Raw genomic sequence first — 27416 nt, 5'->3', positions numbered from 1 at the left:
TATTTTTGTAGTGTTATTTTTGTATTTATACTCTGAATTCTCTCAGCAAATACTCCCCCTATCACTTGCAATTTCAGCACTAGGAGGATAAGGAAAGCAAGCCCCTGCGTCTCTTTTCCAACTGCTGATGAGAATTCAACATTGCTGAGCATCCAATCTGTTCGGAGGAAAGCAGTGGATCCCCAGCTCTGATACATCAGCCTACAGATGCCTGTACCGGTCATTATCTACTGTACCCACTCAGAAAGAGCATGGCAAATTGTGCTCTCTTAGACTCCGGCTGCTGATGGTAAAGCAGCATGACATAAGACTTGCCCTTGTGATCCTCAGGCCATAGTGTCATCCTCTTAATCTGCCTCTTTTTAAATATTATTGATCAGGCATTGACTGATCATTGACATGGAACAACTGGCATTTGTTCAAACATCATTGACATTGGTATTTGAACAAATGCAGTAAACAATAGACTAGGGGTTCTTAACCTGGGGGTTGCAACATACTTCCAGAGGGGGGTCGCAGTTTCTCAGTTAAGTTTGCAACAAATCAGATTTGGGCACCAAACTTTATTTTTCTTTACTGAATGAAACCAACTGGGATGTTTTTCAGTAGGTTGAATCTGAAGTGGAGATGCAAAATGCCCGCTTTCAGAAAATCCTTTTAAAAAAGTACTTGGAATATGGATTTTCTCCGCCCTGACACAGCCCTAAAACAAAGGTTTACAGAAGACGCTATGCCTGATTTCTGGATTTTTGGAGTTCTCAGCACTGAGTTCAAGGGCGTTGAACAAACTCCTACCTTTTGGATCAACATTTTTCTGTAAATCTGGATTTTCTGCCCTTACAAAACATTGAAAAAACAAATACAGAGCCCTTCTAAATGTGGAATTTGATTTGCAACTGTTCCTGAGCCCTACTAAGCCACATATAGGACATCTTTGTGCTTAAATGCAGGCCCAAAAATAAAATTAAGTTAGACAACTTAGGATTGTTTTATTTGTACTGCTAATGATGGGGGGGGGGTGATTAGGGGGATGACAAAAGCCAACAAGGGGGTCGCCCAGTTAAAAAGGTTAAGAACCCCTGCAATAAATTATATGCAGGACATCAACTGGTGAACTGGTCTTCATCACCGAGCATTGAAGTCTTCATCATCGAGTATTTCTTCCTCTTCTGTGAGTACTGATGGCACACACACATGCAGTTTATATATTTCTCTATGAAATTTGCAGTTCTGTCTTTCAATGACCCTTTGGCATCTTTACATTGGATATAATAAATATCCAGAAAACGACGAGTGGACGTATTGACCAGCATAAAGTCCTGCAGCTTGGTCGGACGGCAGCTGAATGTGAACAGAGTCTCCAGACTGTAGGGGCAGCACTGCGCTCCCTGAAGCCTGATCCAGGAAACCTTTTTTGTACTCGTCATATGTGTACATCACTGGCTCATTGTTCCTGTGCAGAGCCACCCAAACATTGCCTCCTTTACAGTGAACATGGTACGCAAAATAATAAACTCCAGGTATGCTGCAGGTGAAGATGCCAGTTTGAGGGTTGTAGTTCTGGTTGCCATTGTACAAGACCTTGGGGAAGATCACTGGGATACCAACACGAGGGAATGGTGTGGTTAGCTGGGCAGTAAATGCAGGCATCTCAAGACCATTCCTTCCAAATTTACCTCCAGGCTTGACTTTTCTGTACCCTGATTTGCCTCCATCCAGACCTGGACCGGTCTCCGGGAGAATTTGGCCAAAGCCAGGAGGCTGACTTGGGGGCCCAGGTGGACCAGGAGGACCAGGTTGACCAGGCATTCCAGGTTTACCAGGAAGGCCACCAGGCCCTATTTTCCCGGGTGGACCCATTGGCCCTGGAAGTCCTGGTCTTCCGTCACCTGGTGGTCCAGGTTTCCCTGGTGGTCCATAGTCACCTTTTGGGCCTGGAAGTCCAGGAGGCCCTATTGGTCCACTTGGACCCATTAGTCCAGGGATTCCTGTTGGCCCTTGATGACCTTTCTCCCCAGGGAAACCACCTTCACCTTTTGGACCAGGCTTCCCAGGTGCCCCAGGAAGACCAGGTAACCCTTTATGTCCATTTTCACCTTGAGGCCCTATAGGTCCAGGTAAGCCCCTTGGTCCTGGTTGACCAATTTCTCCTGTGAGCCCTGGCTTTCCCGGAAGTCCAGAAGGTCCCGGTTCACCTTTTGGTCCAAAAGGCCCTTTTGGTCCAACTGCACCATCTTCTCCTTTGGGTCCAGGGAAGCCAATACCCCCTGGGGGTCCCATGAGACCGGGTGGACCATGGGCACCACCTGGACCAGGTGGCCCAATTATTCCAGGAAATCCACCATGACCTTTCTCACCCTTTGCTCCTGGAGGCCCAGGTAAACCACCATGTCCTTTGTCACCTTTTGGCCCAGGATATCCTGGTTTTCCAAATCCAGGTAAACCTGGACCGCCTGGAAGCCCAGGTTGACCTGGCTCTCCTTTTCCTCCTGGAAGACCAGGCTTTCCTGGCAAACCATCTAAACCAGGTTTACCAATACCTGGTAGACCTGGTGGCCCAGGTTGTCCTTCATCACCAGGAAGTCCTCCCAGCCCTTGCTCTCCAGGTGCACCTGCTTTACCAGGAGGTCCAGGGACACCAGGAAGGCCATTTAGTCCTGGCTTGCCAAAACCTGGTAATCCTCCCGGACCAGGAAGACCAGGAGGCCCAGGTGGTCCTTTTATACCTGGCATTCCTGGAAGACCATTGCCTTTATCACCTTTAGGTCCAGGAAACCCAGGAATCCCTGGAAGACCCTTGTGTCCAGGCTCTCCACGTAGCCCTTGGTTTCCAGGTAGTCCCTGTCCACCTGCTTTTGCTAGACCTGGTAGCCCAGGTGGTCCTGGAAGACCTGGAGGTCCTGGCAAACCTACTGGTCCTGCACCACCACCTGGTCCCAGCTCACCCTTTGGGCCGGGCAGTCCATTTGGTCCAGGTTTACCTGGCAGCCCTGGCATACCAGGTTTTCCAATTCCGGGATACCCTTGAGGGCCAGGTGGGCCTGCTTTTCCTGGGGGTCCTGGGATGCCATGGCCTGGTAGACCAGGAGGGCCTTGAGGTCCTGGAGGCCCAACAGGACCAAGCTGTCCTTGCGGTCCTTTCTCACCTCTGGGAATATTTTCACCTGGGGAGACAAAGGCAATGCAGTAACTTAAGAACTATGTCTACTACTTTTATGCATGGAAACATGGGAAAAGTGCAGCTAAATGGATACATGGCTATATTCCTAAATCTGCATACTGTTCACATAATGTTCTTAGCATGCCTATATTTAATTTTTTCATCTTTTTGTGAAACATTTTACCTCTAACATTTTTATTTAATTGTGTAATTTGTCAGGAATGTAAATTGTTGTGCGGCTTTCCCAGCACAGGTCACGCTACCCAGCGATTCCTCAATAGCATTTGTTTTGGCAAAAACATGCAGGTTTTTATAGCCGCTGCTTTTGAAATGTGATAGGTGGTTATGAAGTGTTTTAAATGGCATTAGCATGTCGGGGAGATGATGGGTAACTGCCTCATGTCATTCACACTGATGGGGATCTGGCAAGCTGCTATTTCCTCAGATAGAGTGTTAGCATTGGCGGCTCTCCCTAATACAGTCTGTTATATGTTGAGAGTGTTGGCCAAGAGTTATAACTTTGGCACACGAATAGACGCAAGCTTGTACTGTACTGTTATGTTCAAAGGCATACAGTACCTGCAATATATGCAAATAAAAGGAAATAATATGATGCATTATAATTGGCCTATCTGTGATTTGATTTCATCATAAAGCAGCCGATTGATAACTTTTTATTTCTGTCCAGAATTGTCTCAGCCTGGCAGTTTACAAGTTACAGAAATGCAGTTTAACCATGAAAGATTTCATTCTTTTAGATCATTTCAGTGTAAAGAGAAGAAGTTTTTTTGGACTTGTAGAATAAAGGGTATGCATTAAGGACATTACAGTAGGGGGAATTACTATGGCTGCAATATATATCTGATACATTGCAAGTGATCTGATTGCATCAGGGATTTGATTGCATCATAAAACAAAAGGACATTACTTGTATTTATGTCCTGCAAACGTATGTTTTTTTTTTGTTTGTTTGTTTTTTTGTTTTTTTTAAACAAAAAGTCAGACTCGATGTGAAAGTGCCTTAAGACTAGACGGCTTTGCTGTAGAATCTCGCGGCAACTCAGACTGGGATTTAGGTCCATCAGGCAGCAGGAACATTAACTGATAAGCAGTGGAGGAAGACAGAGCTATAAGAACAACACTGCTATCTCTTATGAAGATGAAGTGTCTGAGAAATGTTGGAAGAATTGTCAGCAAACATCATATTCCTCTGTTTCCAAGTTGGTAACAAACCAGTATTCAGTTTCATACACCCAAAAGATCTTCCAGCGAGTACAACCCCAATTCCAGTAAAGTTGAAAAGTTGTGTAAAATATAAAGAAAATAAAAAAAAAACATAGTTTGCAAATCCTTTTTCAACCTATATTCAATTGAATTCACTACAAAGTCAATATATTTAATGTTTAAATGGATAAACATCACTCATCTTGAATGTGATGCTGCAACACTTTCCAAAGAAGTTGAAGGACAGGCTCAATGAAAGACTGAAAAGCTGAGGAATGCTCAAAAACCCCAGATTCAAGATTCCACAGATGAGATGAACAGGTTAATTAGGAACAGGCGATGTATTTACTGATTGGAATGGAGAACCTGCACATCTCTGAAGCTCTATTGATGCTGAAAGCTTTATCCAGGTTCTGGAGCAACGTCTACTGCTGTCCACACTTATGATTGCTTATTTCAGCAAGACGATGCCGAGCCACATTCTGCAGGTGATCTACATTAAGCAAGAATGGGAAGAATTCCACCTACAAAGTTCATCTATTAGTGTTCACAGTTGCCAGAGGTTTATTGAGTGTTTTATAAAGGAAAGGTGATGGAACACAGTGATGAACATCATCCTGTACAACTTCTTTACAACATGTTGCAGCATCAAATTAAAAAAAACAATACAGTTTGAACATTAAATATCTTGTCTTTGTAATGAACTCAGTTGAATAAAGGTTGAAAAGGATCTGCGAATCATTGTATTATGTTTTCACACAACGTCCAAACTTCACTGGAATTGGAGTTGTAGATACAAAATATACTCAAGACAATGCAAATAGAAATACATAAACACAGTCAGCACAACAAAGGACGAAACATAGCAACCATCAAATTTCAATTCTTAGGCCAGTAAAAAGATCTGCCTAGATCTTCCTTAAAGTTCTTAGAGTATATACAGCTCTGGAAAAAATTAGAGACACCTTAAAAATGATAAGTTTCTTTGATTTTACCAAATTGAAAACCTGTGGAATATAATCAAGAGGAAGATGGATGATCACAAGCCATCAAACCAAACTGAACTGCTTGAATTTTTGCACCAGGAGTAAAGCAGCATAAAGTTATCCAAAAGCAGTGTGTAAGACTGGTGGAGGAGAACATGATGCCAAGATGCATGAAAAAAAACTGTAATTAAAAACCAACCAGGGTTATTTTACCAAATATTGATTTATGAACTCTTAAAACTTTATGAATATAAACTTTTTCTTTGCATTATTTGAGGTCTGAAAGCTCTGCATCTTTTTTGTTATTTTAGCCATTTCTCATTTTCTGTAAATAAATCCTCCAAATAACGACAATATTTTTATTTGGTGGAATTTGGGAGAAATGTTGTCTGTAGTTTATAGAATAAAACAACAATGTTCATTTTACTCAAACATAAACCTATAAATAGCAAAATCAGAGAAACTGATTCAGAAACTGAAGTGCTCTCTTCATTTTATACAGAGCTGTATGTCAGGGAATGCGCTGAAAGGTACGCACCTTTTCCCAGATTGGGCTTGCCCATGTGAAGAGGTATCTGTGGTAGCATCTCGTTTCCGTAGGGCAGATGAGGCAACTCCTGCCCTAGGTACTGCTGCTGGGGTATCCCTTCCTTTCCTAGAGGCAGGTGAGGTAACTGCGGTAGGGGTTGGTGTTGCTGGGGCAGTTGTTGGGGCAGTTGTTTGTGCCCGTAGTACGCCCCTGCTTCAACATGATGCAGGAGGCAAAGCTGCAGCACCAGGGCGAGGCCACGGACAGAGTGGAGAGACATGGCTATGTCCTGCAGAGTCGGAGAAAATGAAAGAAAGAGTATTTATCAACCAAAAATCTTCTGCTGAAAATGTCAGAAGTGTAAATTTGTTGTTTGGTGTTCATTGAAAAAAATTTAGGCCCTATTTTATTGATCTATATGCGAAGCGTTAAGTCATGCATCGCACAGCTTGATTTAGGGCGTGTCAGTGTGTCTTTGCTATCGTAACAACGGGAAAAGTACACCATGTACTAATGCTGCCTTTAAGTCTTCCTTACGAGGTTGTAGGTCATAATTATGACTTGGCATGATTTTGAGGGTTTTTTTTGGTCAGGTAGAAACAGACTCCATTAGGAAAATCCCTTTGTTTATACTTCTATATTATCATAAAATCATTTATCATTTATGATTTCTATTATCGTAAAAAAAACCAGGAGATTTATTTTGCCCTACTCCAAGAGAATAAAGCAAATAAGACACGCATCCAGTGATGTTTTTATCCCATTAAAACCGTGAATCATTGTAGAAATTTACGTTTAATTTACGTGCTAGTGATTTTATTAGTTAGCTATTAACAAACTGCAAGTGTTAAAATTTTGTAGCAATAACAGAAGTGTAAGTGCAGTTTACAGTTCAGACTGTCTGCATCAATTTATTGACGTATACATATAAATATATTGAGTTTACAAATTTATATATATATATATTCTGTATAAAAAATAACATATATATATATTGATATTATTTTTTTACAGAATATATATATATATATATTCTGTATAAAAATAACATTATATATATTGATATTATTTTTATACAGAATATATATATATATATATATATATATATATATATATATATATATATATATATATATATATATTCTGTATAAAAAATAACATATTATATATATTGATATTATTTTTTATACAGAATATATATATATATATATATATATATATATATATATATATATATATATATATATATATATATATACATACAGTGCCTTGCAAAAGTATTCACCCCCTTGGATTATTTCCCTATTTTACTACATTACAGCCTGTATGTATTTTTTTTTATCTGAATTGAATGTGATGCATCTGCACAAAATAGTCTACGTTTTAGAAGTGAAATGAGAAAAAAAATATATGTATATAAAGAAAATATGAAAATAAAAAACTGAAAATTGGCATGTGCATATGTATTCACCCCCTTTGTTATGAAGCCCCTAAAAAGTTCTGGTGCAACCAATTACCTTTAGAAGTCACATGCTTAGTGAAATGAAGGCCACCTGTGTGCAATCTAAGTGTCACATGATCTGTCAGTATATACACACCTTTTCTGAACGGCCCCAGAGGCTGCAGCACCATTAAGCTAACCAAACAACACCATGAAGACCAAGGAGCTCTCCAAGCAAGTCAGGGATAAAGTTGTAGAGAAGTATAAGTCAGGGTTGGGTTATAAAAAATATCCAAATCTCTGATGATCCCCCGGAGCACCATCAAATCCATCATCATCAAATGGAAAGAACATGGTACCACAACAAACCTGCCAAGAGAGGGCCGCCCACCAAAACTCTCAGCCCGGTCAAGGAGGGCATTAATCAGAGAGGCAGCACAGAGACCAAAGGTAACCCTGAAGGAGCTGCAGAGTTCCCAAGCAGAGACTGGAGTATCTGTTCACATGACCACAATAAGCCGTACACTCCATAGAGTTGGGCTTTATGGAAGAGTGGCCAGAAAAAAACCTTTACTTACAGGCAAAAATAGGAAGGCTCGTTTCGAGTTTGCAAAAAGGCATGTGGGAGACTCCCAAACTGTATGGAGGAAGGTACTGTGATGAGACCAAAATTGAACTTTTTGGCCACCAAGGAAAATGCTATGTCTGGCGCAAACCCAACACATCTCATCACCCCAAGAACACCGTGCTGTGGGGATGTTTTTCAGCAGCAGGGACTGGAAAACTGGTCCGAGTCGAGGGGAAGATGGATGGTGCTAAATACAGGGATATTCTTGAGCAAAACCTGTTTACGTCTGTCAGTTATTTGAGACTAGGGTGGATATTTACCCCAGACCTTAATCCAATTGAGAATCTGTGGTCAGACTTGAAGATTGCTGTTCACCAACGGAAACCATCTAACTTGAAGGAGCTGGAGCAGTTTTGAGGAATGGGCAAAAATTCCAGTGGAAAGATGTGGCAAGCTCATAGAGACTTATCCAAAGCGACTTGCAGCTGTAATTGCTGCAAAAGGTGGCTCTACAAAGTACTGACTTACGGGGGTGAATAGTTATGCACACTGATGTTTTCAGTTATTTTGTCCTATTTGTTGTTTGCTTCACAATAAAAAAAAATGTTAAATGTTGAAAGTTGTATGCATGGTCTGTAAATTAAATGATGCAGACCCTCAAATATTCCCTTTGAATTCCAGGTTGTGAGGTAACAAAATGTGAAAAATGTAAAGGGGGGGTGAATACTTTCGCAAGGCACTGTATATATATATATATATATATATATATATATATATATATATATATATATATATATATATATATATATATATATATAATCTGTATAAAAAAATATCAATCTCATCTTCTATATCCACAGAGGATCCAACATGAAAATAAAGACTCCTTTCACACCTCATTTTTTTCACTAATAACCCGATCCATTCACTCTAATAGTAATTGTATTTACTGACATACAGTATAGTATATCATCATTACATTCACACATATATACTAGAGGTGGGCGATACTGGGAATTTTGGTATCTATCTGATACCAAGTAAATGCAGGGCCAGTGATGCCGATATCGATACCGATACTAATACTTTTTAATATTTAAGCTTAATAGATCCAAAGGATCCAAACGCTCTAGAATAAAATTTCACCAAAATACTTTTGTTCAGTTTGTCTTAACATTAGAAAATAAATATTTTTGATGTAGACAAAGAAAAAAATGTTTCTAGTTCTTTGGTTCTATGTTTCTTTTTTCAAATAGAATTGTTCTTAAGAAAACAATAAAAATTGAGGAATTTACTTCCTATCAGTGCATTTCAAATTTTTCTTAAATAAACAGAGTGTAAAAAATTATATATGAAAAAAAAACAAAAAAAAAACAGGTGGTGTCTCTCTCCATACCTGTTGGCTGATTGGCTGGCTCTGCTGAGCCACGTGATGCACGTATAACAACAAAACAAAAGACCAGAGAGGGGGGGTGGAGCTTGAGTATTAATCTTTTTACTTGAGTATTGCTCAATACCAATACCAGCGTTGGTATCTATATTATCGATATTTGGATCATAATCTAGTATATACAGTTACAGTTTTATTCCATTCCAGCAGCTCTTTTTTTTGGTGCGTTAGTTATGCTTAGCTGCTGTGTGTTCTATGCTTTCCGGATGTAGATTCTCACCGCAGGCCTGGATGTCTTACTTTAAACAAAGACTACAATCAGAAAGAACAATGAAATCGTGCGTATTTTGACCGCAGGCCTGCGGGGGGGGCAGTGTTCTCCTGCAGTCGCTGCAACACAAGCGCAATCAGAAGCGCTGAGGGAAGGTTTTACTGAGCTTCTGAGGACTGGAACAGCTCGCGGCAGAACGTCTCGTGAGTTATTAAAGCCGCTCTGTTCATCATGCGATCGGATTTCCCGCTTTACCATGGGGAAGACGAACGAGCCACGCTTACGTTCAGACAGCGAGTTAATCACGTCCTGTAAGATCAGCGAGACCAAGAGCAGGTTTATTTGCAGTGCGGGATTATTATTAGGGGTTTTTATTATAGGGGTTATTATTATAGGAGTTATTATTATAGGGGTTAATATTATATGGGTTATTATTGTAGGGGGTTGTACTATAGGGGTTATTATTGTAGGAGTTATTATTGTAGGAGTTATTATTATAGGGGTTATTATTGTGGGGGTTTGTACTATAGGGGTTATTATTGTAGGAGTTATTATTATAGGGGTTATTATTGTAGGAGTTAATATTATAGGGGTTATTATTATAGGGGTTATTATTGTAGGAGTTATTATTATAGGGGTTATTATTGTAGGAGTTAATATTATAGGGGTTATTATTATAGGGGTTTTTATTGTAGGAGTTATTATTATAGGGGTTATTATTGTAGGAGTTAATATTATAGGGGTTATTATTATAGGGGTTATTATTGTAGGAGTTAATATTATAGGGGTTATTATTATAGGGGTTATTATTGTGGGGGTTTGTACTATATGGGTTATTATTGTGGGGGGTTGTACTATAGGGGTTATTATTGTAGGGGTTATTATTATAGTCTCTCTATCCATCTATCTATTTATCTGTCTGTCTAACTATCCCTCTGTCTGTCTGTCTATCTATCTGTTTGTCTGTCTGTCTGTCTGTCTAACTATCCCACTACAACCACAAACTTAAACATATTTTATTTGGATTTTAAGTCATGGAGCAACACAAAGTAGCACATAACTGTAAAGTGGAGCGAAAATGATACATGGTTTTTAAACATTTTAAAGCACTTTTTCCATTACTTGATCCAAAACACACACAAACCCACCCACTCTCATCTCTACCTCAAATCTGTTCTAATCAGACTCTCGACCCGTCACCTGCACCTCCGTAAAATTAATCTGATAAAATGATGTTATGTAAATGCTGGAACTCGTCGTGCTCCTGGTTGCTGGTTGCTCCTGGTTGCTGGAACTCCATGTACTCGAAAAGAAAACAAATAAAATGATCTGATAAAATCTGATAAAATGATGTTATGTAAATGCTGGAACTCGTCGTGCTCCTGGTTCCTGGTTGCTCCTGGTTGCTGGAACTCCATGTACTCGAAAAGAAAACAAACCAAGTCTTTCTATCAGACTCTACAGCAGATCACACCAGGCTTTCCACCAGAAACTGAATAAACTACTCAAACATTCACAACAATAAAGCTCAAGTGTGTCGGCTTTGGGTCAAACATAACCGCGATCTCTAAGATCATGTTACTTACTTACAATTACACTTATATATAATATACCACTTATGCTACTTAAGGCACTGAAGGATGCTTACAATTACATTTTACATACACTCTACACACACTGGTGAGAAGCAGCAGCCAATCACACACAGCGTACTCTCAACCGGAAACCACCGTCCACCTGAAGTAATTATTTGGGCACTAACGCTAGTGTTAGCTTGTACTAAATGGCAAAACACAAACAAGCTAATTCACGCTTAACTGCGATAGAAGCTCACGCTTAACTATCTCATCCGCTGACTTGCCACGGACAGTAGTACAGATTCCTCCCTCAGACGAAGTCTGCTGACTAATCCTGCTGTGTACTGTGTGAGATTCTCAGACTGAAATGGTGTTTCTTTAACAGATCTAGTGGGCGGGGCTCTGGTGGCGGGTGACAGGTGAGGGAAGGGTGAAGCCAGGGTGGTTTTATGCAGATTTCCTTATCGTGACGTCACAATAAAGAAATAAGGAGGAGAAAGATGACTCTTGACACCAAATTATTTCAGCTGATTCACAGAGAACAGTGTTTATACGGGCAGGCGAGACCCAAGTGGAAATTGCAACAGAAGCATGCAAAAAATTAGTTTAGCATAATATGTCCCCTTTAAGATTCAATTACAATTCAGATCCAGATTTCTACAAGTTACAGCCTTAGTCTGGACATATAAATCAGATTTTCACGTGTCGTTCGCGTCACTCACAACACCACAAACAACAACCTCATAAATACCCTTAGAAAAAATAGTGCAGACAGTCATCTCAAGATTTTGAGAAACAAATCAAACAACAAAAACAAATTTGCTTGCTGTCTGAACAGAGCCTAAGCGACTTAATTCAGATAAAATATATTTACAAGTCTGCACAGAAATTCAAGTTTTGAAAACCATAAGGAGGCCATTTCATACCTGTTTTTACATAATTTAGAATACAGTATAATACAAAACCGCTCTTACATAAAGAGATGAAGCCACTTAATTCAGATTTAAAAAATTAAATTCGGATTTAACATGTTTACACAGCCTGGAAAAAATCAGATCTGTGTCACATTACGGAAAAAAAAATTAGACTGTAGCCTCAAACACAGCTCTACATTTCTAAACTGACCTCACGATATCTGGAGCACTGCGTTAGCACCATTTTAGCTTTTTACAGTAAAAATACTCTTTTTAGTGAATAAACTCACCCTGGATTTGCTGTTATCTGCTGCTCTGGTCTGGATGTTTGGTCTGAGGGTGATATTCCTCTCCTGGTCTGTCTGCTCTGTGAGACAGACTCTCTACAGGCCAGATTCCCCCGCTCTGCTCACAGCGGTGATGGATGAGGGATCGGTCCCGCGTTACTTTTCTCAAGTGCTTTGACACCGACCCGACAGCCATCAGAACCAGCAGTGTGAACCCGGACCCTGAGGTCACGCCTGTGTGGAGCGTCAGGGTCGTCCTGCTGTTTCCTAAAAATTTCAGTCTATCCTAAAAATGTGTCCAAAAGCAGCAGGCAGGAGTTCAGTTCTGTAGTTTAGCACTGGAGCTACAAGGCTAATGTAGTGCTAACGGCAAACATGATTTACCTGTGCATTTTTAAAGCAATATCCGGACAGGATTACTTTCTCAGGGGGTTCTGGGGTAATTTTCTCTTTTATGGGGGTTTTTATCTTCTGGGATTTTATTCCTGTCCAGAACGATCATGTACGTGTTTTTCTCAGACATCCTCTGAGAAAATTACAGGCTGAATCCTCTACTGCTTTTCTCTGAACTCATGTGTAATGCATAAAAGCAAAAAGACACATGAATTTCGATTTGACCATTAATAAAACTGCCTATTATTATTTTTGTGTTCAATTTGATGATTGTGTCCCTTATTATAGTTGTGGCAACTTTGCCTTTTACTTTGTGCCTTATTTTTGTATGTAAAGCGTCTTTGAGAATTTTAAAAGGCACTATATAAATAAAATGAATTATTATTATTGCGTCCATATGTGGCCCTAAATCTGATACAAGCTCTGCTCTATCAACCAACAGTTCACCAACAGTTCACTACACTACAGTTCATTACAGATAAATAATCTAGTGAACACTGTAGTTCACTGATTGGCTCTCTATTTTTTATTATTTTTCTCTGATTAAATCCTGATTTTGAAATTCTCAGTAGGATAAAATTCTGTATTTATAACCAGAAACAATAATCAATCAAACTACTTATAAACATTAATACTTAAAACTTACAGACTGTAAAAAAAGAGTGGGAAAACTCCACACAAAAAAAGAGTGAAAAACACTTGTAACATATATGGAGACATAAAATGTATACAGCTCTGGAAAAAATAAGAGAGCACTTAAAAATGATGAGTTTCTTTGATTTTACCAAATTAAAAACCTCTGGAATATAATCAAGAGGAAGATGGATGATCACAAGCCATCAAACCAAACTGAACTGCTTGAAATTTTGCACCAGGAGTAAAGCAGCATAAAGTTATCCAAAAGCAGTGTGTAAGACTGGTGGAGGAGAACATGATGCCAAGATGCTTAAAAAACTGTGATTAAAAAACAACAGGGTTATTCCACTAAATATTGATTGATTTCTGAACTGATTTTTGAAACTTTATGAATATGAACTTTCAGACTTGAGGTCTGAAAACTCTTTTTTTTGTGTGTGTGTGTGTTTTTTTTATCTATTTCTCATTTTCTGTAAATAAATGCTCTAAATGAGAATATTTTTATTTGGAATTTGGGAGAAATGTTGTCTGTAGTTTATAGAATAAAACAACAATGTTCATTTTACTCAAACACAAACCTATAAATAGCAAAATCAGAGAAACTGATTCATAAAATGTGGTCTAGGGTAATTCCAGAGTACCTGTGGGCAGGTAGGTAGATGTTTGAGGCAGGTATGACGCTGGGAGAGGCGTGTTCTAACACCAGAGACTTTTAACTGCAAACTGTGACATTGCTTTGGTCCCATGGTACAGAACTGCTCTGACCCTCTGCCACCAAACTGTGTCTCTGCATACCTCTCTACAATTCATCTGAGAGAGAGGACACTTCTCAAACACTTCCCAGACTTACAGAGGAGCAGGAGGAATGGTGGGGGCTCTGCTGCTGGATGTGTAACTGAGTTTGGCTCAGATGGAACATGGAGCGTTTTGCTGTATATAAAGACATTGTTTAGATATGCATTATGTTACATCCACTCACTTTAACATTGTTTACTTATCTAAACAGTGAGTGAATTGAATTCCAACTTTCTAGGAACTTTCTAGGTACACAATCTCAGACTGTAGATTATATGATGACACAGTTTGGTTAAGGTCAGGGCTTTCTACACCAGTGATTCTAGTGATTCTAGAGTACTTTTATCATGGAAATATAGTCGCTGTCGCATATCATCAGTGTAATTTTCTGATCGTTTCAGGGTACATTTGCCATGCTAATTTATTATATTTGTTCTTGAAGTGTCTTGTGTGATTCTGCTTCAGAATGACCAAAACTCAGAGCTCTGGAAAAACAGGATTTGGGTGGAACCTCAGGCCAGTGTCTGTCTCTCTCTCTCTCTCTCTCTCTCTCTCTCCCTCTCTCTCTCTGAGGAATCAGGTTGAGCGATTTGTGTAATTTTCATCGTTGAGAGAAGCAGAGGAAACAAAAAACCCTGAAAACACGTTTATCCCACGACATCCATCCTCATCCTCATCCTCTGTTCTACACGCTGAACTCAGATTAAAGGCGACGCCATAATCACTCCAAAAGAACAACCCAAGTTCTGACGCCAAAGACCTGAAGTTCACACGGTGTATCATATCCACTCTAATACTTAATAAAGGAGTCTGTACACTACAGTCCCCTCCAAAAGTACTGCAACAGTGAAACTCATCCATTTATTTCTGCTGTAGACTGAAAATATTTGGGTTTGACTTTAAAAAATGAATTATCAGCTTATTACACATCTGAATCTAAACCCACCCAGTTTTATTGTCAGCAAAATTAGTACAATGTGATGTCCAGGTGTGTCGTTATACATTGATTATTCAAGTAATATAATACAGAAAGTAGGGCTGCACCATATTGGAAAAATGTTACATTACATTACATTGCAAATGTTCCTTATTTTCTTGATGATATATATCGCGACATTAAGCAATGCAGGGCCCATGATGTCACCAGCCCCGCCTCCACCCGTGCACTGTCTCGCAGCGTCTGGACCAATCAAGAGCTGAGTCTGAGTCAGTGCCGAGCTCAACTCAAAACCCAAGGAAAACAGCGAAACAACAGCAATCGACCCTTTATTCAGCATTTAAATGTCTTTTTAAAAGGTAAATAAGAGAATACTTCTTGTGTCAATTACATCGCAACATGACATGTTTAATTTAATTGCCTTAAGTGATATTGCACATCCTGCAATGTGATGATGCTTAATCGATATATCGTGCAGCCCTTACAGAAAGTTAATAAATCCTGTACCTAACAACTGGAGTTATGCATAGGGATCACCCCGGATCTATTATTTACCCAACAAACAGCAACCACAGCCACAACAATCTGATACTGGCAAGACAAGGATCCAGAAGCAAAGCCTAACACTATTTTCACAGTCCATTGGCTGCCAAGTACTGCCAAGTACTCAAACATTCACAGAAAGATATGTGACCAATTACTACCAGAAAAGCAAGAAGAAAACACACCTAGCGCCCACAGTCAGCCAATTTCCTTCATCCATATTCTAAACACCAACTTCAATTCAAGCTCTTCACAGGGGTCATCAGGTAGGACTCGAAATCCGAATTCAGCCAATTCAGCCAGCAGATTTTTGCCACAAAACCCCTAGCATCTACCTCTACCAGTTTCAGGCTTTTCCTTTTATACGCTTCATCGACTTCATCTTTATACTAACTAACTAAATATAAATATTAAATTGGTGTTAAATTTACATCCAGGATGGAAATATATGTACATGATAAGAGTAATGTGTTGTGGATATTATTTATTTTCAAGTACATGATTATATTATATTATATAAGCAGTGAAATATGAATGAATAAAAGAAAAAAAAGGGGAAAAAAGTTCAGTAGTGCAATTATAATATTTTTGCACTAAACTGAACAGATAAATGAGTAACTAACATGAAAACCAGAGAGCTGTCTATCCACAGCCTGTACAACAGTCTGGAATGTCCTGTAGAAGAAAGTCGTCACTGGTGTACTAAGTAACAGATGTAAATAAAGTGACTCATTGATGCTTACCAGCTGATTCTCTCAATTCACTTAGGAGTCATTCTGAAATAATGATTTGTTTGCAAAGAACAACAGTGACAAACGTGGAAACACACACTTCACACCACTCAAGACCACAGTGACAAGCGTGGAAAACATGCAAACACACACACACACGCGCGCGAATATAAAACCACATTCACAGGCATGGAGCAGGGACAGTGTTTCAGCACACAGCCAAAACGTACAACCGCAGCGCTCTGGCCGCCTGGGCCTCGTCCACAACTCTGTTAGCACCCGGCCTCCACACAGCTACAACCACCAGATTTCCACCTCGCCTTCAGAGCCCCGGCCTTCTGACTGCTTCCAGATGTTCCGCTCCCACTCGCGATAAACAAACGAGGAGAAAGGACGCATTAAACACTCACCACACAGTTCGTAACGCTGTCGCTGTTGTCCTAATCTGTGTGTTTGTTTTAATACGGTCACTCCCCCTTGTGAAAAAGTTTTATTTTGGAGCCAATAATTTGTAGTTAATTACTACTTATTTGTAATTAAAATGATATAAATTTGCACTAAATTCATATTGAGTACACTAGTCGTATGTTATTTTCGCCACTATTTAATATAAGTTAAGTATATTTGTGTGAGCTCTCCGACTGAACATTAAAAATCTATATATAAACATAATAATAGTGTACTTGAACTATATGCGCAATAATTCAAGTATACTTTTTCTACTTATACTTACATTTTTACCTACTTAATCTGTAATTCAGTCTACTTTTTAAAAAAAAAAGTATACTTTATTTGGCTGTGCTGATTTTATACTGGTATATAGTAAAAATATATGCTTAGTATTATTTTATAAAACTGTGCTTTTAATGATAAATGATAATACTTTTACTAAATGAGTCTAAAGGAGTCGATATTTCTGCAATAAAACTCTACTTCAGTCAAATTTGCTACAAAACAATAATTTTGTGTTGACAAATTAAAACTGTGATAATGAACTTTTATGTGTTAAATTTATACCTAAACAGTTTACTTTAGTTACTTTAGTGTCAGTAAAAGAACACGCAGGAATGAGACATATTGCTTTTGTTTTTCCCAGTTTTTATACACTATACTCCTCAAAATGATTGTAATGTTAAATCTATTATATTTTAATCACATTTTTAATAGATTTTTAATGTTCAGTCAGACAGCTCACACAAATATACTTAAATTATATTAAATAGTGGCCAAAATAACATACGACTAGTGTACTCAGAGTGACATTAGGCCATAACCAGATGCCAGACCAAACATCTAACACTGTATTATATTGCATTACGGTTAAAATATCCAAACAAATATAAAATAAAATATAGCAATTAAGCATCTCTTATTATGCTTGATATCTGTTTCTTTAGTTGCATAGCTTCAAAAAATGTCAAAAAATGTTTTTTGTCCAGCTGAAATGTACAAACTGTAGCTTCAGAGCTAGTTGGGATAGTAACATTAGTTAAATTAACTTAGCCTTAGCATTTATTTTAGCATTTTACTAAAGCTTTTTCTAAAAGCTACTTCTTTCATAAATGTCTTTCTTTTACCAGAGAGACATACTGTATATAAAGAGAGATATATACAGCTCTGGACAAAATTAAACAGAGCACTTCAGTTTCTCTGATTTTGCTATTTATAGGTTTATGTTTGAGTAAAATGAACATTGTTGTTTTATTCTATAAACTACAGACAACATTTCTCCCAAATTCCACCAAATAAAAATATTGTTAGAGCATTTATTTACAGAAAATGAGAAATGACTGAAATAACAAAAAAAAAAAACCTTTCAGACCTCAAATGAAGTTCATATTCATAAAGTTTCAAGAGTTCTGAAATCAATCAGTATTTGGTGGAATAACCCTGGTTGGTTTTTAGTCACAGTTTTTTTTCATGCATCTTGGCATCACGTCCTCCTCCACCAGTCTTACACACTGCTTTTCAATATCTTTATGCTGCTTTACTCCTGGTGCAAGAATTCAAGCAGTTCAGTTTGGTTTGATGGCTTGTGATCATCCATCTTCCTCTTGATTATATTCCAGAGGTTTTCAATTTGGTAAAATCGAAGAAAATCATTATTATTAAGTGCTCTCTTATTTCTTTCAGAGCTGTATATAAAGAAAGAGAGAGAGAGAGAGGGATGGAGAGAATGTGCTTTACAGCAGTGGTTTTCTCTGTTGGCTCCTGGTTCGTTCTGTCAGCTGATTCTGCATTCCTCTGTCCTCAGGAACAACTGTGTGCTCCACTCCATGACTCACTCCCTCACACACACACACACACACACAGTAGCGCACATGTATTCTCTGACATGCACACGAGCATCTACAGTTTACAGCTCTCACAGAGTTGCTGTTTCTGGGCATGTGTTTCCCCCTCACACTCTTCCATCACACTGTAGAAAATCTAAACATCTAAGAACAACTACAGTAAAGTGCACTTTAAGCAGTAATCAACGCCAAAAACATATATATTCTACATAATGTACAATTTAAAGCATATTGCTTAAAGCACATTTTATGGAAATGCAGAAAAAAATAAATGTAACATGTATTTTCATAAACTATATTAAATGTAATAAAATGAAATTGTTCTTTTAGTATTCTCTACCTAATTTTAATATACTTTTTTGTGAACAATTGTTTTTATTGTTTTTCTTTTTCTTTTTTAACAACCACCCACATTTCCCTCCCCCCTTCCTGACATAAAAATAATAATAATAATAATAATAATAATAATAATAATAATAATAATAATAAAATAAATGTATAACAACTCCAGCAATCAGTCATAATCAGTCATAACTTTTAAAAGTTCACTTTAGATTTGAATATACTTTTAATGTTCTTAAATATACTTCCTTTTTCACAAGAGGAGTTCAATTATGAGAGTGTAGATCTCTCTGTCTCACTCTAGAGAGTGATTTACCTCATCACAAACACAGACTGAATACCTGTCAGACAGAGGCCAAAGGTGTGTGTGTGTGTCTGTCTGTAAAACTCTCAGCCAACATTCCCGTCTCTCAGCTTCTTCTCGGATGAGTGTCGTCCCCTGCCGTCTACGTCTCAATCCGTCCCTGTCCATTACTGGAATGTGATTCTAGTAATAAATAACATTATTGGAGTTTTTTACACCTGTAGTTGTTAAAGTTTCTATGATCCGGATCAGTTGATGAGTTTATGAGTTTATTTGGAGCTTCAGTTTCTCCCTCTGGTTTGTTTTCACACAGGTATAAAAACCAAAAATGCACCAAAGCATTCACCAATAAACAACAAGAGCACATCAGAGTCTCCTCTGATTGATCAGAGCTGTCAGGTGCAGGAGTAAAAGGTAAATATAGTAAGAATATTCTGTGTTCCAGTGTGTATATCTGTATATTAGTGCTGTGTGATATGACGGTAAATATCGTGGGGGCGATAGAAAAGTGTCTATCATTCTACTTACCTTCTATCGTCTCTATCGTTTCTACAGTAATTTCATCAATTATTCATGAAAATATATATTGGCGTGGTCACTTTGCATAAACTCAGTTTATATAAGTGATAATAAAGTAATCTTTGCAAAAAAAGCTTCATAATGTGTTTTTTTTTTTCGGCATGACTCTGCATTACATTATTTGACGGACACTTTTAAAAAATGTTAATTGAATTAAATTAAACCTGTGTTCTCAATCATGACTGTTATCGCACTGTGTAAATCCTGTAAAGCTGAAATAAACAAGAGTATGTTGGTCAGTGTAACATTTATCAATTAACTTTTCTGACCGTTTCAGGCTAAATTTAAATATAGAAAATTGGAAAAATAAAAGTTCATTATTTTCTTTTTTTCTATTTACTTTGGTGAGTAAGAAATTGATGTTTTAGTGTTTTTTAGATCTTTAGTTTTTCATTTCTGCCTTTCGCTAACAGAAATGAAAAAAATTATTTTATCAAATGTTTTTTTTTTTTTTTAGATTTTTTCCATTTTTTCATATTGTATCTGGATCTGATTAGAATCTAAAGGGAGGTCAAATCTGCAACAGCTCGAAACTGCAGGCCGTCTTCCATTAGAAACAAACGAACAAAAGAAAACAATAATATTCAAATTTAAAGATCTTTTATCTGATTTAAAAATCAATAAAAAAACTATTTTAAAAAGTAGGATTCAGATTTCCAAACACGAGACTCGACATCCAGCGGAATCCAAACCCCTTCCAGAAAACTGAGCCAAATCCAGCCGTCCAGCGGTGGCTGAACACCCCCGTCCCACCCAGAACCAAAACATCTCGCCCAGCGCTCTCAGAGCTCAGCCCTCACTTTAACTCTGCTCACAGTTTAACACACAACATCTGCAGATTGTTAATGATTAAATAAAGATCTAGATTATAAAAGTATGAAGGATACTGAGTGAAAACACAAAACATGTCTGTTGGTGTTTCTAATAAAGTGGCCAGTCACTTGAAGCACAAGCTACATAAATTGTCAATTAAGAGGAAGCACAAGCTATTTAGTTAGGTGTTCCTAATAAAGTGGTAAGTAGGTTAAACCACAATGTCTGTAGGTGTTTCTAATAAAGTGGCCACTGTTTAAAACCAAAATGTCTCTAGGTGTTTCTAATAAAGTGGCCACTGTGTAAAACCACAATATACAGGTGTTATATATAATATAATAATGTGGCTTAGCTAATGGTGTTTCTAATAAAGTGGCCAGCTAATGAAAGCACATGGTAGGTATGTAGACAGTTAGGTGTTTCTAATAAAGTGGCCAACCAAAGGTGTTTCCAATAAAGTGGCCAGAGCTAATGGAAGCACAGTGTAGACAGGTAGGTGTTTCTAATAAAGTGGCCAGCTAATAGTGTTTCTAATAAAGTGGCCAGAGCTAATGGAAGCACAGTGTAGGTGTGGAGACAGGTAGGTGTTTCTAATAAAGTGGCCAGCTAATAGTGTTTCTAATAAAGTGGCCAGAGCTAATGGAAGCACAGTGTAGGTGTGTAGAGTTATAGGGCGTATCTGAAGCCGTTATAAAAGGTTTGTTCAGTTCAGGAGCAGCTCAGTGGTGAGGAAAGCCCATCTGTCAGGAGAGAAAGGATAATATCCCTCTCTCTCTCTCTCTCTCTCTCTTTTTTTGCGGGTTTTGAAAGAGCTGTATGTTTTACAGGTGTTTCCTCTGGAAAACAGCTAAACGGCTGTGAGGATCAGAGTGAGAGAGGTCTGGCTGATCTGAGCTCTTCATATATTACTCTCCTCCTGCAGCAGCAGAGCCACGCTTCAGCTCTCATAACATTATAATAAAATCTGCAGACACTCCGCCATTCATCATAACTCATCACTCGCTCTTGCGCTGCGCGACTGAGCTGTGAATGAAGCTGCAGTAAGTCACGCTGAGGAACAGCTTCATAACCTGCAGAACTTCCAGCAGAGTGAGTGTTCTCAAATTAACACAGATTTCACCTTTCGATCGCTAAAATATTTAACAGTTTATCAAATTAGATCGCCTCTGTATGTAAGTTACTATAGGTTTAAATAGGATCTCCGGTGAATTTTGTGTTTTACAGAGACTCTAAGACTCTAAGGTCAGTGGCTGAACTGCACTTAGCAGGGCTTTATTACACATGTTGTAAAGTAACAGATGACATTGTAAAGACTGTTATTAGTGTAAAAAAAATATTTTAAAATGTTTCTAACTGTTTGTCATCTCACTGCCTCCCAGTGCAAATATGTTTGCATGTATAAATATTCTTGATTAAGAGCCGAAATCCTGTCCTTTTTTCCTCACTCACTCCTCCACCGGACTAAAGCAGTGTTATACCAGATCACCGGAGCACTTTTTTCAAAACAACCTGCTCACATGTCATTCATTCATACTACAGTCACTAGACATTTTTGAAGGTTTTAAGGATCAAAACGCTCAGAATCCACATAAAGGCCCATCACAGAACTGTCACACAGCAGCTCAGTATAAAGCATTTGATCACAAACAACTCAAAAATTACATCCAGCAGCACAGCTCATATTCCAGAGTCAGTTTCCCAACATTTCCCAAAGGCCCTCCTGTTTCTCCCTTTTTGACACTGGTCCAGTATGAAGCACCTGACTGTTGCAGATAAATGTAATTACCCATATGAGAACCAGGTTACCAGCTGTAGTATGTTTTTGAGCAGTTTGCATAAACAGATAAACTGCTTAAAAACAGATAACAGATTTGATCCTGAGCTACCAATTAAATCTGTTATCAGTATTGACCAGGAACTGCAACAGTTTGTCTGAACCTGAGAGTCCTATTATATTGGCAAAACATCTCTACAGGCACTAAACAAGCTGTGTGTGCATTTGCTCATCTGTGTCAGCAATGGTCCAACTTAAAGGAGAAACTATTTTGAGTCGTGTAAGACTGGTGGAGGAGAACATGATGCCAAGATGCATACAAATAAAACAGTGATTAAAAACCAACCAGGGTTATTCCACCAAATATTGATTTGACTTCTTGATGAGACTCTGAAGATATAGTATACACAGAAAATGAGAATTCCATAAACTACAGACAACATTTCTCCCAAATTTCAAATAAAAATATTCTAATTTAGAGCATTTATTTACAGAAAATGAGAAATGTCTGAAATAAAAGATGCAGAGCTTTCAGACCTCAAATAATGCAAAGAAAACAAGTTCAGAAATAATCAATATTTGGTGGAATAATCCTGGTTGGTTTTTAATCACAGTTTTTTTCATGCATCTTGGCATCATGTTCTCCTCCACCAGTCTTACACACTGCTTTTGGATAACTTTATGCTGCTTTACTCCAGAAAACTCCAGGTGCAGAAATTCAAGCAGTTCAGTTTGGTTTGATGGCTTGTGATCATCCATCTTCCTCCTGATTATATTCCAGAGGTTTTTAATTTGGTACAATCAAAGAAAGTCATTATTTTTAAGTGGCCCCTTATTTTTTTTAAACAATATCAAGTCTCTGAGAGAAATTACACACATATACAAAGGATATACTTGCAAAAAAAAAAAAACAGAACACAGATATAATCTTGAACCCAAGACCCCAGCTCTAATTGGCAAACCGTGCCATAGATACACCAATTGCATCCTACAAAACACTCTGAATACTAAATCAATTTTTGGTCTGCATACAAAGGGTCTTTTAAAGCATTTTGAAATTGGCTATTGCAACAAAAGGTAGAGTAAAAATCTATCTCAGATTTTCCTTGAGTCCTGATTTCAGTTTGAAAACAATCTGCAAATGTCTACCATGTGGTATTCATGGTATTCCACCCCCGGTCTATGAGAACCACTGCTCTAACACACCCACCTCAGCTCAGGAAGAGCTTGTTCATTAGCTGATGATGTGTTGGTCAGGTGTTTTTAGGGCTTCTCCAGGACCAAGGGTTGGAAAGCCTTCAAACGTCTTAAAAAGGATTTAAAACCTTTACTAAAAGGCATTACTAAAACTAAAAGTGCCAAATAAGTTGAGTTATTCCATGTTCAAACTGCAAACATGTAGCATGTACCAAAGCATTCAGAGAGCATCTCTGGATCATCTGCCTGTTACTTTTCTCCACGTTACACAACTTTTCAGAGAATCCAGAGGAGCCACAGAGGAGACAAAACCAAGCCAACATAAACTCAAACACAACAGAGAAAGTTGTTATGATGTTATTACTCATGTTTTTTGTGTATCAGGTCATGCTTACCTCTCTCCCTCTCTTCCTCTCCTCCTCTCCCTCTCTCTCTTTCTCTTTCTCTCACCCTCTGTTTCTCCCCCTTTCTTTCAGTGCAGTAAGTGGAGAAGGTCTGCAGTAAGGAAGATGCGGCGCAGGAAGACAGAAAGCAAACTGCGGTTAAAAATTTCAGGCAGCATGCTGGAGATTTTATGGGTAGGTGGGAGGGGTCTGGCCACTTTACAGAAGAGGTGGGTTAAGAGACAGAGAGAGAGAGAGAGAGAGAGAGAGAGAGAGAGAGAGGGAGAGAGAAGAAGTGAGAGAGTCTATAGTAAAAAAAGGAAAGAAATAGACACAGACAAACCGAGTGACAGTGAGACAGGCTTCCACTGAGACGCAACAAGTGAGAGATAAACATAAGCAGATCATTAGGAGATAGAAGTTTAGAAACTGGGAAAATTATTTTCTGAAACATCTCTTCTTCTAGGTAGAACATTGGTAGAATAGGGGTACAGGTTGGCAAGTTGAGGATAAGGTGAGGTGGTGATCACCTAACATCTAATTTTACAAATAAACAAGACAAGAAAAAGTAGAATAAACTAGACATGAGATGAAAAGACAAAGCTAGGCTAGAGAAGACTACACAAAACAAGAAATGACAAGACTAAAGTAGTTAAGACTAGAAAAAACTACAGTAGACAAGAGCAAAATAGTCTCGACTATCCTAGACAAGATAAGACAAGACTAGACTAGATTTGTCTAGCAAACTAGACTAGACAAATCACAACATGACAAGACTAGAGTAGACACAACAGGAGTAGACTAGCACACTAGACTAAAGAAGACTAGAAAAAAACAAGACAAAAGTAGGCAAGACAAGACAAAACAAGGGTAGACTAGACTAGACTAGACCAAACTAGACCAGACAAAACTAGACTAGACAAGACAACACAAGACAGAAGAAATAGACTATACACAACAAAACTTCTCTAGACTAGAGTAGTCAAGACAACACTAGACTAAACAAGACTAGACTAGACTAGACAAAATAAGACATGACAAGACAAGACAAAAGTAGGCAAGAGAAGAAAAAAACTAGGTTAGACTAGACTAGACTAGACTAGACAAAACTAAACTAGACTGGGCTAGACAACACAAAACAAGACAAAAAAAAAGACTATACACAACAAAACCTCTGTAGACTAGAGTAGTCAAGACAAAACTGGACTAAACTAGACTAGACTAGACAAAATAAGACATGACAACACTATGGTCTAGACAACACTAGATTAGACTAGACTAGACAAGACAAGTTACTTTAAAATAAGACTACCTTTATAAAGGGTTCATAAATAGTTTACAACTGGCTTATTAATGGTTACTAATTAGGTTGTAAATGCCTTAAAATTAATAATAATAAGTTATAACACATACGTAAAAAGAGTAACAATGACCTGTTGTTTGCCAAATAGGAAACCCACAGGCATCTATATTGTTGCCCTTTCTACATATGTGTTATAACTGATAATAATGCATTTACAACCTAATTAGTAACCATTAATAAACTAATTGTAAACCATTTATAAACTCTATATTAAGGTAGTCTTATTTTAAAGTGGTACCGACTAGACTAATCTAGACTAGACTAGATTAGACAAAACAAAACTAGACAAGACAAGACAAGACAACACTAGATAAGACCAAACTAGACCAGAAGTAATTAAAGTAGACAAACAAGAATAGACAAGACAAAATTAACCAAACTAGACGAGTGCGTAAACTGTCGTATATAACTTAAGTATGCGTCAACCAGTTCAACAAACCGATACAGGATATCAAAGGCAGCCATGCATCAGGCGTATATGAACATGTAGTTAACAATAAATATATCTCTAGCCTAATTCTCAGGTAATGCTGTCTCTCCATCAGCAGCTAGAGTCTGAGAGAGCATAATTGTCATCGCTCTCTCTGGGGTGGGCAGATGGGCGCTCTATCTTCCCTCACTGTCCCATATTGTGATGCTGGTTGGCACTGGCATCTGTTGGCTAGTGTATCAGAGCTGGGGATTCGGCACTTTCCCCCAGGTGTGTTTCGGCTGCATAGTGATGCTGCCTTGGCAGCAGGTGGAAAAGAGGCTGTGGCTGATTTTACTCTTGTATCAGAGGAGGCATGCACTTGGTTTTCTCTTGTCCTTTTGAGTGGGTGGGTTTTCAAAAAGGCTCTTCTTGTTATCTTAATAACTGAGCCCAACGTTCAATGGTTCAACCTCTGGTCGATGAGTACACCCACCCACTCAACTCAGAAAGGGCTCTTTCATTTTCTAAATCAGGTACTGGATCAGATGTTCTAGAACAGGAACTCTCCAATATATGCTAGACATGGGATAGAATCTTCCAGGACCAGAGGTAAGAACCACAGTCCCGAAAAAGGTCTTCAAAGTGCATGACCTTCAATAACCCTAAAGTCAGCATTACTAAAACCATAGAAACGATTGGTGTCTGAAGCACATCTGTAAAGATCATACACTGTGAAGACAAGCATGGGTAAGCAGAGAAGAGAGAGAAAGAAAGGAAAAAAGAAAGAGAGAGAGAGAGAGAGAGAGAGAGAGAGAGGGAATCTGAGGGATCTTGGTCCAGCAGCTGGTTCCCATTTGGGTCAACGTTGAAAATATGTTTTTGTTTGTATTGTAATGTTGCCGCCCGCCGTGTTGCTCCCAGCGCTGGGCCTGTTTATTGGGAAAACATTATCACGGCACTGGACCATCTCACTCCCGGCTCACACCATGCAGCTCGGCACCAGCTGCACTTCCCTGCTCCCTCAAACTCTACAGTCCTGTCTTATATAAACGCTCAGTCTCTAAACCCCTGCTGGCATCTCTTACCTGACCCCAACACCTGCTGAATAACCTTCAACACCTTCTAGTTTTTCATTGGTTCCTGCTGACAAATACCTCAACACCTCCCAGTCCTAACCTATCACCTGCTGGAATACCTTCAGCACTTTTCAAAGTTGCCCCAACACATTAGAATCAGACTGCAGTACTTTGTACCAACCCTACCAATACCTGTTGACTTAACCCACCTAACACCTGCTGTAAAACCTTCAACACCTTAGGTGTTCATTGGAAACAACTCCCAGTCCTGACCTATTACTTGTTGAAATACCTTAAAAACTTCTCAAAATTGCCCCAACACATCAGAATCATATTTCAGTACTTTGTATGCCTCAATACCTTCCATGTCAACCCACACCCAAGACTTAAATACCAACAACTCTTACCCTAAACACATTACTACCATCAACATCTGCCAACCCTACCAATACCTGTTGACCTTACCCCTCAACACCTGCCAAATCATTGGCAATGCC

The 27416-nt window shown here is 38.5% G+C and overlaps 1 protein-coding gene across 2 annotated transcripts; it reads right to left on the bottom strand.

Annotated features, from left to right (window-relative positions):
* Positions 1-1038: 1038 nt before the first annotated feature.
* col8a1b (collagen, type VIII, alpha 1b) lies at positions 1039-24238 on the bottom strand. 2 transcript variants are annotated; one of them, XM_015607977.3, is made up of 3 exons: positions 24081-24238; positions 5909-6188; positions 1039-3164 (listed from the first exon to the last, which is right to left on the bottom strand). In XM_015607977.3, exons 2-3 carry the CDS (start codon positions 6177-6179, stop codon positions 1258-1260), a joined length of 2178 nt encoding a protein of 725 aa, XP_015463463.2. In that variant the 5' UTR covers positions 6180-6188; positions 24081-24238; the 3' UTR covers positions 1039-1257. The 2 variants fall into 2 exon arrangements, with proteins under 2 accessions (XP_015463463.2, XP_015463462.2); XM_015607976.3 differs by lacking the exon at positions 24081-24238 and adding an exon at positions 12351-12605.
* Positions 24239-27416: the final 3178 nt, after the last annotated feature.

The sequence above is a fragment of the Astyanax mexicanus genome, chromosome 23 (genome assembly GCF_023375975.1).
Source record: "Astyanax mexicanus isolate ESR-SI-001 chromosome 23, AstMex3_surface, whole genome shotgun sequence".
In the NCBI taxonomy this organism is placed as follows: Eukaryota; Metazoa; Chordata; class Actinopteri; order Characiformes; family Acestrorhamphidae; genus Astyanax; species Astyanax mexicanus.
The sequence above is the reverse complement of the archived record's forward strand: the minus strand, read 5'-3'. Positions and strand labels throughout refer to the sequence as shown.

Coding starts and splice junctions, on each gene's coding strand:
- col8a1b (XM_015607977.3), bottom strand. CDS start 6,179: ATGTCTCTCCACTCTGTCCGTGGCCTCGCCCTGGTGCTGCAGCTTTGC. Junction 3,165..5,908: donor CAAGCCCAATCTGGGAAAAG/GTGCGTACCTTT, acceptor TTGTCTCCCCAG/GTGAAAATATTCCCAGAGGT.